At 38.4% G+C, this 12,880-nt stretch overlaps 1 protein-coding gene across 24 annotated transcripts in view; it reads left to right on the forward strand.

Moving 5' to 3' along the window:
- dlg2 (discs, large homolog 2 (Drosophila)) overlaps positions 1 to 12,880 on the forward strand; it is a 141,617-nt gene that overhangs the window by 54,240 nt on the left and 74,497 nt on the right. For 18 of the 24 annotated variants that reach the window (XM_072446835.1, XM_072446838.1, XM_072446836.1 and 15 more), the window contains 2 exons: positions 9,967 to 10,050; positions 10,890 to 11,054. In XM_072446835.1, coding sequence (XP_072302936.1) covers positions 9,967 to 10,050; positions 10,890 to 11,054 — 249 coding nt within the window. The remainder of the gene's footprint in view (positions 1 to 9,966; positions 10,051 to 10,889; positions 11,055 to 12,880) is intronic. The other 6 variants (XM_072446844.1, XM_072446861.1, XM_072446863.1 and 3 more) reach the window with 2 other exon arrangements.

Below are 12,880 nucleotides of genomic sequence, written 5' to 3' on the forward strand. Positions count from 1 at the left end.
GGCATATTTACAGCACAATAATATTTCTGTGTGCCGGCACTGTCACCCTTTATTTATCACAGTGACAGGCCAGAATTAATTATTTGAATGTAATAGGCCCATTGCAAGTCCATTGTAGCTCCTCATTTCCCTCTGGTTCTTTGCTAGATGTGATTGGTAACTTCATTTTTGTCCAAGGAAGACATTGTCAGTGTCAAATTGACATATATTTTCATTCTCTTACACAGAAATGTTGGCTAACTGCTAATAGTTAAATACGCAATACAATATAGTTATATATAAATATTGTATGAATTATTCCCCCCCCCCCATCTCTGTCAACCACTATTCTCTTGTGATATGTTCTCATTTACTAGCAATTGGCCAATGGCCAGACATGGCCAAACGGAACCTTCCAAAACAACATGATAACAATATAGAATTTTGTCAGTAGTACTAGTTGTCAAAGGTAAGGTGGAAATTCAAAATGATATATTTATTCAGTGTAAGCAGGACATAGAAAGTCCACATGAACATCAGATTGGGTGCTGAGAACATTTTCAACCCAAACACATATTGACCACATCTATATGACAGGGGAGCCAGAGGAGCTATTCCCCATAGCTCAGTTCTCCCCCATACTGTCTGCAGGAATTGGGGCTGTGGAAGAGAATGGAGTGAAAAGGGTCTAACTGTAGGTATATAAAGCCACAGAAAGAGGTCAGTGCACACAAATCGCTCGGAGATGCCACGCTAAATCTGCACAGGCTCTGCACGCGCCCACGGCCATGCCACCCCACATTTCCATCTCATTTGGAATATTGTGGAAGGGGCAGTGGTGAGCGTCAGCAAAGAGGAATCCTCACAGTGGAGCATGGCAGAGGCACACGTGACACCAAACTGTCCACTCCATTCTGTTAAAGGGCAAATATTATGCAAAGTAACCGTGGGATGATGTTGTTTCCTCATCAAAACGTACCTAAATTTGCGTTTTGTTTCCTTTGAAAACGTTTCAGTAACTTGATAATTGTAGCCCGTCTGTAACATCTCCTTATGACATCACATGAAGCGCCTTTGTGTTTTTTTCCCCGTAAATATTTATTAAACCGTTGAAGTGCTCAAATTGCCTCCAGTATTCAGCTAAGCCTGTTTGGCGATTGTTGCCAAGCTTCGCACAAACTGCATTATTTTTCTGTGTGCTTTGTTTTCAACATTTTTGACTGATAAAACCAAGTTGTTGTTCTCTATACAAAGGCTTTGGTGTAGTATTAGTAGTAGTGTTTTATGGAGGTTGGTATCCAAGTGTTACATTAATACCGCCAGATTTGATTCTTTTGTCTATATTTGTTTACATTCTTCATTCTTTAGACTTCGAAGCCCGAGCCAAAATAATGCATACAATAGGACTTTAAAGCCTTATGTTTAAAAGGCGGTGTGTTTATGTCACAAAGTTCAGCCATAGAAAATAAATGGTGTAAATTTAGCTAGCTGAAAATAAGCACTATTCCCTACTACACAAAGTATGAGCGTGCAATGTGGAATTGTCTAATTAAACTTGCTTTTCTGGGAAGACAAAGGCTGTGAAGAGTCACTAATGCTGAATAACATCCTGGAGCTGAATTTTGTACTGCTTGGCATGGGAAAATATTTGCTCAGTTTGGCTTTTTACAGAAACAACATACAGATGGAGTTGAACACACTTTTTTATCCTGGCAGATAAAATAAGTTTACACAAGTACACTGAATTTAAAACTTAAAACCTTATCCACACACTACTAAAGAAGACATGATTTTGTTCGTCAGTTTTTTTTTAATTGAGAGGTCCACAGCTGATCCTCTTTCAGTAAAACATGTGGTTTTGAGCAGAGGTCAGACTTTGAGGCATTTGAAGACATTTGAATATTATTTTAGTTAAATGCCACAGATTAATAGTCTGTATAGTTTATGTTCATGAAATCTTTACTAAAAGCCATTTTTACTTTGTTTTTGGAAAGACCAAATAAAATCAAATTGAAACGCGAGATCGATAAATATTTATAACAATTTTAACAATACGTTAATTTGATAAATCCTGGTGAATCCAGATACAATTTTAAATATTGGACTTTAGTTAAAGGAAAAATGTTGAGAAAGCGGTCGGAGTTAGTAAGTTTACTCTTATTCCTATATTATATAAAAAAATTACTAGAATTATTTATTTCTTTTCTTCTCAAAAATAATCAATTCATCCATGGCTATATGACGCTGCCAATCCTACATGTATTAGTGTTAAAGAAAAATAATTGACAATAGTAAAGAGCTATTGCGCATGTATATACATATATATATATATACACACACACACACACACACACACACACACACACATATGTGTGTGTATATATATGAATATATATGTGTATATTCCTTATTAAGAATATGAGAGGTTTTGTCTTTAAGAGTTTTATTTATAAGTGTTTTTTTTTTAAAGCTTCCTATAAGTTATCTGTTCTTTTACTTCTGTATCTACATGCGTTGCAACTCCGAAATTTCCTCATTCTGTGGACAAATAAAGGCTATCTTATCTTATATATACGTTAAGTGTTAAGGTGACCTGAAACCGCCCCTGGAAAAGGCTCCTGTTAACGCAAGTCTGTGGTATATATGTCCATATGCTCGTGCAAAGCCTACCATGTACCAGCACATGCATCTTTATATTCTAGCCGCATAGTTGCATTTGTCATCCGTGACACATCAATAAAATGGACCAACATCAAAACCGCATCGCTGGTCTTAGCTCAGCAGATTTCTTCCACTCTTTTTATGTAATCTGCACCTTCTGTAGTACAATTGTAAACAAATGCATATCGTACATTTCATTCATAAATTTATAAATCCATTATGCTCTAATAACTTCATACATCCAACCAACTCATCCAAATAGAAATATGGAACCCATTCTACTTGGCCTGGTCTGAACATGCTGCAGCAGCATCTTCTGCACAGATCAGCTTCTGATCAGGTCCACAGCTCCTTCTCACCTCGGCCCAGAGGAGCGCAGCACAAACAGCAGATCAAAAGTACTATTCCACCTCGTTTAAAGCCTACAAGCCACAAAATTCTAAAATAAAAAAAAATCTATTTTTATTTTTATTGAATAAAAAATATATCGATACTGTGACTCAGTATCAATATGCGTATCGATACGGAGTCCGTGACGATATATCGCCGTATCAATATTTTGAACACAACCCTACCACTCACTGCTCTGTACTTTCGAAACAAGAAATAAAAAGTATTGAACTCGTTTCTTTTGCTGAGCCATAAAACAAGAAAAATTAAACCGGGAAGGACCAGAGAGAAACAAAAATAAGTAAAACATGAAATAGGAAAATAAGGAAGGGGTGGCATCCAAAGAAAGAAAGTAAGGCTAAAGCCTTTAAATTATAATTATAATTACCGTATTTTGCCCACGAAAAGGCGCTCTGGATTATAAACCACACCGCCAATAAATGGTCTATTATGGATAATTGTTCATATTTAAAACGCAACGGACTATGAAGCGCATTAAGCTAAACAAAACAGACAGATAAGTCAATCAATTGAGCTTTATTAAACACATTCAGATCGACATTGTTCAACATCAAAACACTCCGCTACCGCTAAAAGTTAGCATATTCACAACAACTCTCAGACAAGCTCACTTATAACATGTAAAATACAACACAATACACTCACTTTTTCAGTTCATCCCTCGTCCACAAATCCCTCAAATTCTTCATCTTCAGTGTCTGAGTTTAACAGTTGTGCTGGATGCTGTACATCCCACATCCCCGGATCAATCTCGAGTCACGCTGCAGTTCGGTGAGGATTCTGACCACAGTTTGAACTGAAACTTTAGCCCAGAGTTTAAAGTTTGCGTTGTAAGCGTGTCTCTTGCGATAATATAATAGATCCATGGTCTCTTGGCAGGAGCTATCTTAGGGTACTTAATTCGGGGTCCTTTATTTAGGTGTCTCTGTTTGTACTGATGTATAATGTAGTTTACATTTTGACAGAGCGCCGCAAGCATCGTGTGTAGCGGTAGACTACTGTTCCCAGAATGCTTTGCATACATGTTGTTGGGACTTCCAGTTCCGGAATACCGTAACAGTGCTTGTAGACGTGTATCTGAGTCTTGTGTCCCGAGTCTTCTTCAAACCAATTCAATTCAATTTATTTTAAGTGTGCCTTATTGTGCGGAAAGTACAGTATAATTATAATTTTGATATTTTCCCCTTGAAAGTTCCGAGTTATGTTTTCAGTAGGAGGGTTATAATGGGTGTTGCTTTGTTTTATTTAACTCCTTTATAAAGACCTATAAATTCCTCTTGCTCCAGGCCAAAGGATTCCTTCAACATATCAAAGATTTTCATTTGATTTTCTTTTACAATCTGTTAAAAAACTCTTATGTCTTTTGCTATCCAAATATTAAATCTCAGGTCGGTGCTGTCATGAGCCAACTAGCTTTAGATTTTAACATCTTTGTTTAATTTGTATGTTTTGATTTGAACAGTTTTTTGTAAAAGGCTTCAAATGATGTTTGAATTTGGACTTGTTTGGTTCAAATTACACTATTCTGCCGATCTCGTATTTTAAAATGTTTTCTCTCTGCCTGTTGTTTTCTAAGCTTCCAAGATAACAATTTAGTGAAGCTTTTACGTATTATTATGTGATTATATTTCTCGTAAGATCAGGTTATTGATATCACCTCCTATCTTTTTAAATTCCTGTTGCATTTGAGCGTTCTTGTTTCCTTCATGTTTTAATGTTTATTTTGCGTTTTTACCAAAGCTTTTATTTTACACTAGATACACTAGTGAAATTTTGTGAACTGATTTTTTTCTTAAATCCAATCAAGTAAAAATGTTAATTGAATATTAATATTTTATGAAAAATCTGTTAAAAATAACACAAATTTAATGTAGTTTAATATTGAGTTTGTTCAAATACAGTTGCTGAGGCAACAGCAATAACCTTGTCCCTAAAAACTGCCTTAACGGGCGTTCAGACCGAGGCGTCCAAAGCGTCCAGTTTACATTCAAAGTCTATGTGGACGCGCGTCTTGGGCGTTCTGCGTTTTTGCAGTGCAAATCCTGTGTTTTGAGCATCAGACGCGCCTTGTTTGGGGCGTTTGAGCGTCCAAAGCGTCCAACGCAGAAAAGTTGAACAAAGCTCAACATTTCTACGGAAGACGCGGTGCAGCAGCCAATCAGAGATGACGCTCCAGTGACGTGCTACGCACTACCCAGAAGAAGACCCAAAACAAACCCTACAACGATAACAAAAAATCCTCAAGACGCAGCTCTTTGAGCAAATAATGATATTGCCTAAACTCTGCTCACCTGTGAAGTATCTGCAGGTCCCAGACAAGCCCCGGAGCCCATCGCCTCCGTTTTTGGACTTATAATAAATAACTTATTTTCAACCAAAGCCCCTTTCTCCTCCTGTTCTTCCATCGCACAGCGACACAGGGAAACGCAACATCCCCTCCACTGCACATGTGCGCTGGGCGCCTCGGACCCGCCTCTGCTAGTGACTTGATTTTTTGGACGCGCGCCCTGGGCGTCTGCCTTCAAATGTACAGGCGTCAAACTTCTGTGTCGGCCGCTAATTGGACGCTGCGGTGTGTACGTGGCTATAGCTGTATCCCAAAGAATGGGTGGGGACATTTCACTATTATCCTTATCCTCTGCATAAGTCTCAATTTCATTTGACTTTTTTTTTTTTTTTCTAAACTGAGGGATTTTCAGCTTTTCCTGCTCCTCCATTTGAGCCATCATGACGCTAACCTGGCTCATTAAATTTACCACGTTCACCTGCTGGGCAGAGATTCTTTCCTTTTCGGCTGCTGTGGCTTGGTTACCCATCTAGTTAGTCTTTGAATTTAGGATCAGTAATCTCTCGCAGAGCCGCCATGATAACTGTGTCCATCCTGCTCCTGCTCTCCTCCGGAGCAGCGCCTGAATCAGAACTGGAGTTGGAGCTCCACCCGTGGGCAGTCAGAGATGAAGCGGAGCGGCCTGTTGGCTTATCTGTAATATTGTTAGCCTGACTCTAAGAGCTGGACCTCATGTGCAATTTACCTGGCATCTTCAGAAAAAAAGAGTGTCCAAGCTCACTTTATGTCTGTTCCCATGCAGAAATGGGTAATGTTCCCAGGTGAACAGGTAATGTAGATGGATAATTCACATTCAGCTGCAGCCCGGCGGAGCTGTCCAGGCTAAGTGGCCATCTTGAAAAACCTCCGGACCAATGCCAAATTCTCTGAAGTGCCTGGAAATGTCGTGGTTGAGGTTCAAGTATCAACTTCAGAAGTACAAAAATATCAGCCTGTTTTTCAATGCAAACAATTTACCCAATATTAAAAAAGATATATTGTTACGACAATGTTGATATATACAATCTCTTGTTCTTTTAATCCAGTACTGAAATGATACCCTTGCAGAGCGTTACAATATTCTTAAATGTTTTTTTGTAACCGCCACATAGGTGTTGTGTGTTTTGTGCCCAGTGTTGCTCTCCGCACATATAAATTGTAGGTCACTGGACTTCTCTCAGGCTGGAGGTCAAAAAGCCCTGGACTAGCTCTGCTGTACTGTAACTACTCACTTCAGCCAAGCTCTGTCCGTTGTAACTCTCTCGCCACATTAGAGAAACTGCAGTGCAGCTTGTATGAATGTCCAGTGTGATCTGATGCACAGTGAGGAACTAGTACAAGGACAGAAGAGGATAATCATTGTGTATGTGTGATGATGAGGTATAGAACAGACTGATGCCAACAACAATCAATGCATGACTCCTGTTTGACATTACACGGCTATTCTTTTAATTACTCTCTCTGATGTCTTGTATACATGGGGCCAGCGTTTTCACCTGACACAGAAGGAGTCACAGCAGAAGGCTTTTGGAACTTGGCAAACATTCAAAGTACATTTATCCTAACAAAACCGACGGACGACGGACGACGACGACGACGACGACGACGACGACGACGACGACGACGACATTGTGTTTATGTTTTTGATAGTCAGAGATAGTCATAGAAGATTCTACATTCTACACTACACTTCTGCAATAATTGTGACAAATACATCTCATTTACGCACTCTTATACATGTTATGTTGCTGTCTCGTTTTTGTGTCAAAATAAAAGCAAATCATTTTTCAACAATGTGCCACGTGCTACCACTAATGGACACTTTGTTGCAAGGATACAAGTATAAAACTTTTGATTGTTACTCATGAATCCAAGGTTGGGGCTGTTTCTTCAAATATACTTCTGCATTTGTTAACTTCAGTTTGACTTGTGGCAGAAACTTACAATTACAGACAGCGTCGATTTGTTGTTTCTATATTTAGAGAGACTTCTTAAATGAGTTTTGCTACAGTGAGCCAAAAGGAAAATCTGCAGACACCTGCCTTCTTCGCCTGTAGCAGAGCCCCAGTGGAACTGGCATCTGCGTTTTGTGAAGTGCCGATACAGGCCAAAGCTTACTCCTCCCTGTTGCCCAGGCTAAGATATATTTGCAGTGTTCTCTTTTGTCAGGAGAAGTTGACCGATGCCCCTGAACCAATGGCTGAACTCATTCTAAGTCCCCGAGTTAGTCGTTTAAAAATTAAGTTTTCACAAATATATAAAACAATCAAAACAAAAAACAATGGACTTGCTTAGTGACGTGAACGTGAAGCATGTCCATGTGTAACCTAAAAGGAAGTTTGCACAAAGTGAATATAACTGAGTGGCCAATAACAATCCAACCACTTCCTTTGTAAAACAAATAGACAACCATCGTCCTGTGCTAAGTGTATAGTTGAGGTGAGAGATAAAGATTCATTTATGAAGAAAGGAGATCTCATCTTTCTCTCTGCAGCCTCTACATCCTCATTGTACCACTTAATCTTCCCATCTGCTGATTAATCCTGCCGGATGGCAGTAATTATAGCGAGCAGGGAAGAACTTGTTCTTCTGTTTGAATGGAACTCCTACCTGTGGCCTAATAGCCTCCTGAAATAGCAGTGGTACAAAGGTGTCTCAAGGCATTACTTTGGCTCAGAGTGATAATTTCTCAATTCAAGGTTTTACTGCCACTGTGCAATAGTACTCATCCATAATAAATAATCTGTGTGGGTATTTAGAAAAGCATCGGTATGCATGTTAAATTTCTCTACCTTTTTTAGTAAATAGATACTGCAATACAGTACTGCAATACATATTTTATTTGTATTATTGACAGCCAATAATTGAGTTGTTAACAAGCCAATGAAAACTCTTATCCAGTTGTCTTAAACCGGCAGGCTTTGTCCTTGAGTTAGGTTTCTATTCCGGCTCCTTTCGTCTTTAACCTGCCGCTCTGCGAAAATGGACTGACATGAATTTATTACGAGGTACAAGGAGGGTTGCCTTTTTTTTTCATTTTAAAACGTGAAGAATTAATTACATGCTGCAATTCATTTTGTGTGTGTGACGTTCCGTGGTGACAGTTGGCTTCCTAACAACCTTGTCCTTCGATTAACCCAAAATAAAATATGAATAGCGTGATTTTGAAAGCTATGCCAAGTTACACAATTTACAAATGATATGGTAATGACATGGCAATAATGTATGCATAAAGAGAGCAGTTGGTCGTTTTACTAATAATTAGTAAAACGACCAACTGTGCTTGTAGCTGCCTTGGAGAATACAAATAATTTTAATCATGCGTGGCAAAATTACGGAACGCTATTTTTAGATAGGCCAGCTGATTTATGCCTGCCCCAACATTAAAATGCATCTCTTTACATTGTTGCCTTGAGGTGCCATCAAATATAACTGCGAGCACTGGAGCGTTGCAATTGGTTAGCATCACCGCACTATACAGTATATCCACACTTCATTTGCATCAAGGCATAGTTTATTTTTGAGTGAGGAAAAAGGAGACACACATCAGGCCAAAGTGTTCAAGAGGGCAACACAAAAATGAACCAACTTTTCTAGCATTTAGTTATTTTTTTGTGTGATTAGTAATTTATTGTTGTTGTTTTTTCAATGACAAAAGTAGACACCCAAGAAAAAACACAATATTGTGCATTCTCGGTTAAGTCTGGCTGAAACAAGTCAATCGATCATTGACACAATCGGCAACCAATTCGGCAATCGATTCATCTTTTTCTGAACAATACTCCGACTCCAAAACACGCCATATGCTGAGAGAAGATATATAAAGTACACACGTGAAAAGAAAAACTTATTTTTTCTCTAGCTGCATGTGTTTAGCTTCATTTTTTTCTTTAATCAAGTTTTCATTTACAGACCTGTTACAATATTAAAAACTAATAAGATAAGATATTCCTTTATTGTCCACACATGGGGAAATTTCATTGTTGCAACGCAGGTAGATACAGAGGAAAAGGACAGATAACTTACAGCAAGTTTAAAAAAAATTAAAACTCTTATAAACAAAAACTCCTATAGATAAAACCTCATTTCCTAATAAGGAATGGAGGGGGAAAATAAATAAAGATAAAAATAGAATAAAATAAAATAAAAACAGCTAGCATAAGATACTACTACTAATAATAATGGTCATTAAAATAAAATAATCAAGTCATTAAAAAAATATTTGTTAGATTTAATGAATACCCAAATGGTACAGCAATGTTTCTCAAACTGTGGCGCATTATAGTATTTTTTTTTTAAACCATTTTGTTGCTGGTCGTTGAATACATTTTAATGCCATTGTGCTATCTCTCGTTCGTTTTATATTTTACCCTCAGGTTGTGTGTGCGTGTGCTACATTTGATATTCCTAACATCTGTGGCAACATCTGTGTATCCCTATAGTATGGCGCGTGTGCTATCTCAAGCTTCTAATCCTCCTGCTTGCTTATTAGTTGCTTGTTTGACTTGGATGAGTGCTTGAGTGTCGAACATTTTTTTTGTAATATCAGTTGCATTCTGGGTCAACTTTGGTCGTGTCGCTTTCTCCAGAACAGGCCACCAGCAGTACACGGGCCCCACAACAACAGCCCACCCTCACCATGCATGACCCCAGCCTTGACCAACGCTCCCTGGGTGAGAGATGGAAGTAGGGCGCAAAGATTTTGAAGCTATTGTCATCTGATAATAAAGAACAATCTGCTTTCTCTCTCATGCATTCTCATTCATCAGTCAGATAAAACAGAAATCAGACAATTGTAAGCTATTTATGCAGTTGTTTCTAAAGGTAAATATTGACTGTTTATTTAGTCATTTGCAAGTAATTGTCCTTCTTACATTGACAAAACAAGCCAAGTTTATTTGTAGAACACAATTCATACAGAAAGTAATTCAAAGTACTTTGTAAAACAAGAACGGATGCATTAAAATCACAATAGAATCAAATCAAACAAGTAAAGAGGTCTTCTGTGACTGTTCCAGATTTGAGCTTTTCAGTGCACATCATAATTTATCTTGCACTTAAAACTTAAAATGTATTATGTTAGCGTTTGTTGTAGGACAGGCATGATGAATGTAGGGTCGCATCATGTTAATCATAAACTTCATGAGGACTGAGATTGGTAGGACCCTAATTCTGGATCACTTTGAGACCCATTAAACTGACAGATGAGACTACTGAGGTTTATTACTTTTTTTTTGCAGCATAGACAGGCGCAGTAACAGATTTTTTTTCCTGCAGAATGTGCTTTTCCACACAACTTAATAAAAGTGGAAGTGCAGCCAATTACATGAAGATAAATAATCTGCCCTTCTGTTTTCAGTATTGTCCATGTTTCTCAATGCAGATCAATAATTCCTCACTGATCCATACATCCACATTTCATTTGCATTTTGATTCATAGCTTTTGTTCCCCCAAATCCCAATCAGGATGTTCTATTCATTCCTGCTCTGTCCCATGCTTATGTATTTCCAGCAGTACCAATATCAGGAGGACGACTCGCCACCACTTGACCAGGGGTTCCCGCGGCTTACCAATGAGGTGCGGGCACCCGAACTCGTGCACGTGTCGGAGAAGAACCTGTCGGAGATCGAGAATGTGCACGGCTATGTGTCCCACTCACACATCTCCCCTCTCAAGGTAAGGCCTCTGATCTCATGCTGGAGCAGTAGAACCTCATCTGACCAGTGACCTCCTCCCAGACCCACACCTCCACAGGCAACGCAACTATCCGGTAGTGAATATGTGATAGTTTTATCATTAAAAGCATTATTTGTGCCTGATATTCACTACTGTCTTGTATTATTAAAACAAATTATGAAAGGTTTTGGTCATTCTTTCCCTTACTACTTAAACATAGTTCACTCCTTTCCGATGTTATTATCAATCACCGTTTGCTGAGCAGAAATAAAGTAGATGTGCTCTCACAGTGTGGCCAGCAGAGGGCAATGTTGTAAATGCAGACAGTTGTCACCCAGTCACATGCCTGTTGTGGTTAGTATTGTACTGCTTCTATTGGAACCGCAGCGTTCTATTTTCTCAAGTATGAACTACCAGTGTCAAATGTATTCAGTTATTGCACTTTCTGCATGAGAAAGGATCTTCGTGTAGGATGAATTCAAATGTTGTCCAGATAAGGGATGTCACAATATAATAATGTTAATGTTACGATTATTTTACGATTTTACGGATATTCACGATTATTGGCACTATGACCAAACTACAGTGCAATCGTTGATTTGCTTTCATTCACAAGTTTAATAGATTACCTCACTAGCTTTCTGAACTCTAACTTTCTGAATGAAAAAGTAATGATATTGGCAGATAAACAGCCTGATTTTGTGGTTAATATTCATGAATAATCATGATTATTATATAATCTTGACATCCCTTGTCCAGCTATTTACATATACAGCAAAAACACAGAAAAGTATGGAATATGCCATACTTTTCTGTGTTTTTGTTAGGTTATCAGCTGCAATCACAGATCTAACTTTAATTTAAACAGACTGTTACAAATGTAATGCCATAAGAAACTAATTTTATTGCTTTTCTTTATTACTCTTCATTTGTTTTATTTCTGCTTTTTATGCACTGAAAGACTTGAGCTCAGTTTGCCTGCTGCTCTGGCTCTCTGTTGTGAACCAGGAGCAATTAGAGTGGCTGTCCCTGACATCAGACTACCTGTCATCTTTGTTATAAAGGTGCTAATAAAGCGTCAGAGGACTGCCAAACATCTGCTCAGGGTTTCAAAGTGAATATACATATTGCTTATATAAATGTTGTTCAGTAATGTGGTGACCACTACGCCCCTTAACGCTGTGTTGAGCTAATGTTCCTCCCTTTAGTTCCATTTAAGTTGTATTATTACTGTAATTAGTTTGTTACTGCAGTGAAGAAAGGGGATTGCAATGCAATAATATTTTACCAGGGCATCTTTTTAGCTGTTGCTTTCCCCACAGGAGAGATTTGTAAAGTATTACACACCTGTAAGGCAGTGTTAACACTGATTTTGGCAGTGTTTGTGTGGGGTTTTTAAGTGTTTTGAGCAAGTGTTTCTTGCATGTGTGTTGTGCCTGATGAGTGCTGGAATGATGAATCCTGGCATTCACTTTGCACATGCACAGCTAGAGTGTGATGGTTAAGTTGAAAAAGTGGATAATTCACTCTCAAGTCCAACATTGCAACATTTCTCTTCTATCTCTCTGCATTCGACTGGGTAACCATCACTAATGCCATCTATTCCAAGCATCACTTTTTCACATGTATCGCTCTCCTTTTTGACCAATTATGCTGGCTGGTGATTTTGTCTTTCGTTTCTTACCCGCAGCCTGCTCTGGTCACCCGTTTTGATCTTGCATACCCGGGTGTGACTGCAGCAAACTACCTGGCAAGTTTAATTTGATTTTTATTGATTTGATTCTACTACTGGGTATTCTACTGCTTTATCCCCTTTTTGAATCACC

This window comes from Eucyclogobius newberryi, unplaced genomic scaffold (genome assembly GCF_026437365.1).
Source record: "Eucyclogobius newberryi isolate DKJ021-1_F unplaced genomic scaffold, fEucNew1.0.hap1 SCAF_15, whole genome shotgun sequence".
NCBI lineage: Eukaryota > Metazoa > Chordata > Actinopteri > Gobiiformes > Gobiidae > Eucyclogobius > Eucyclogobius newberryi.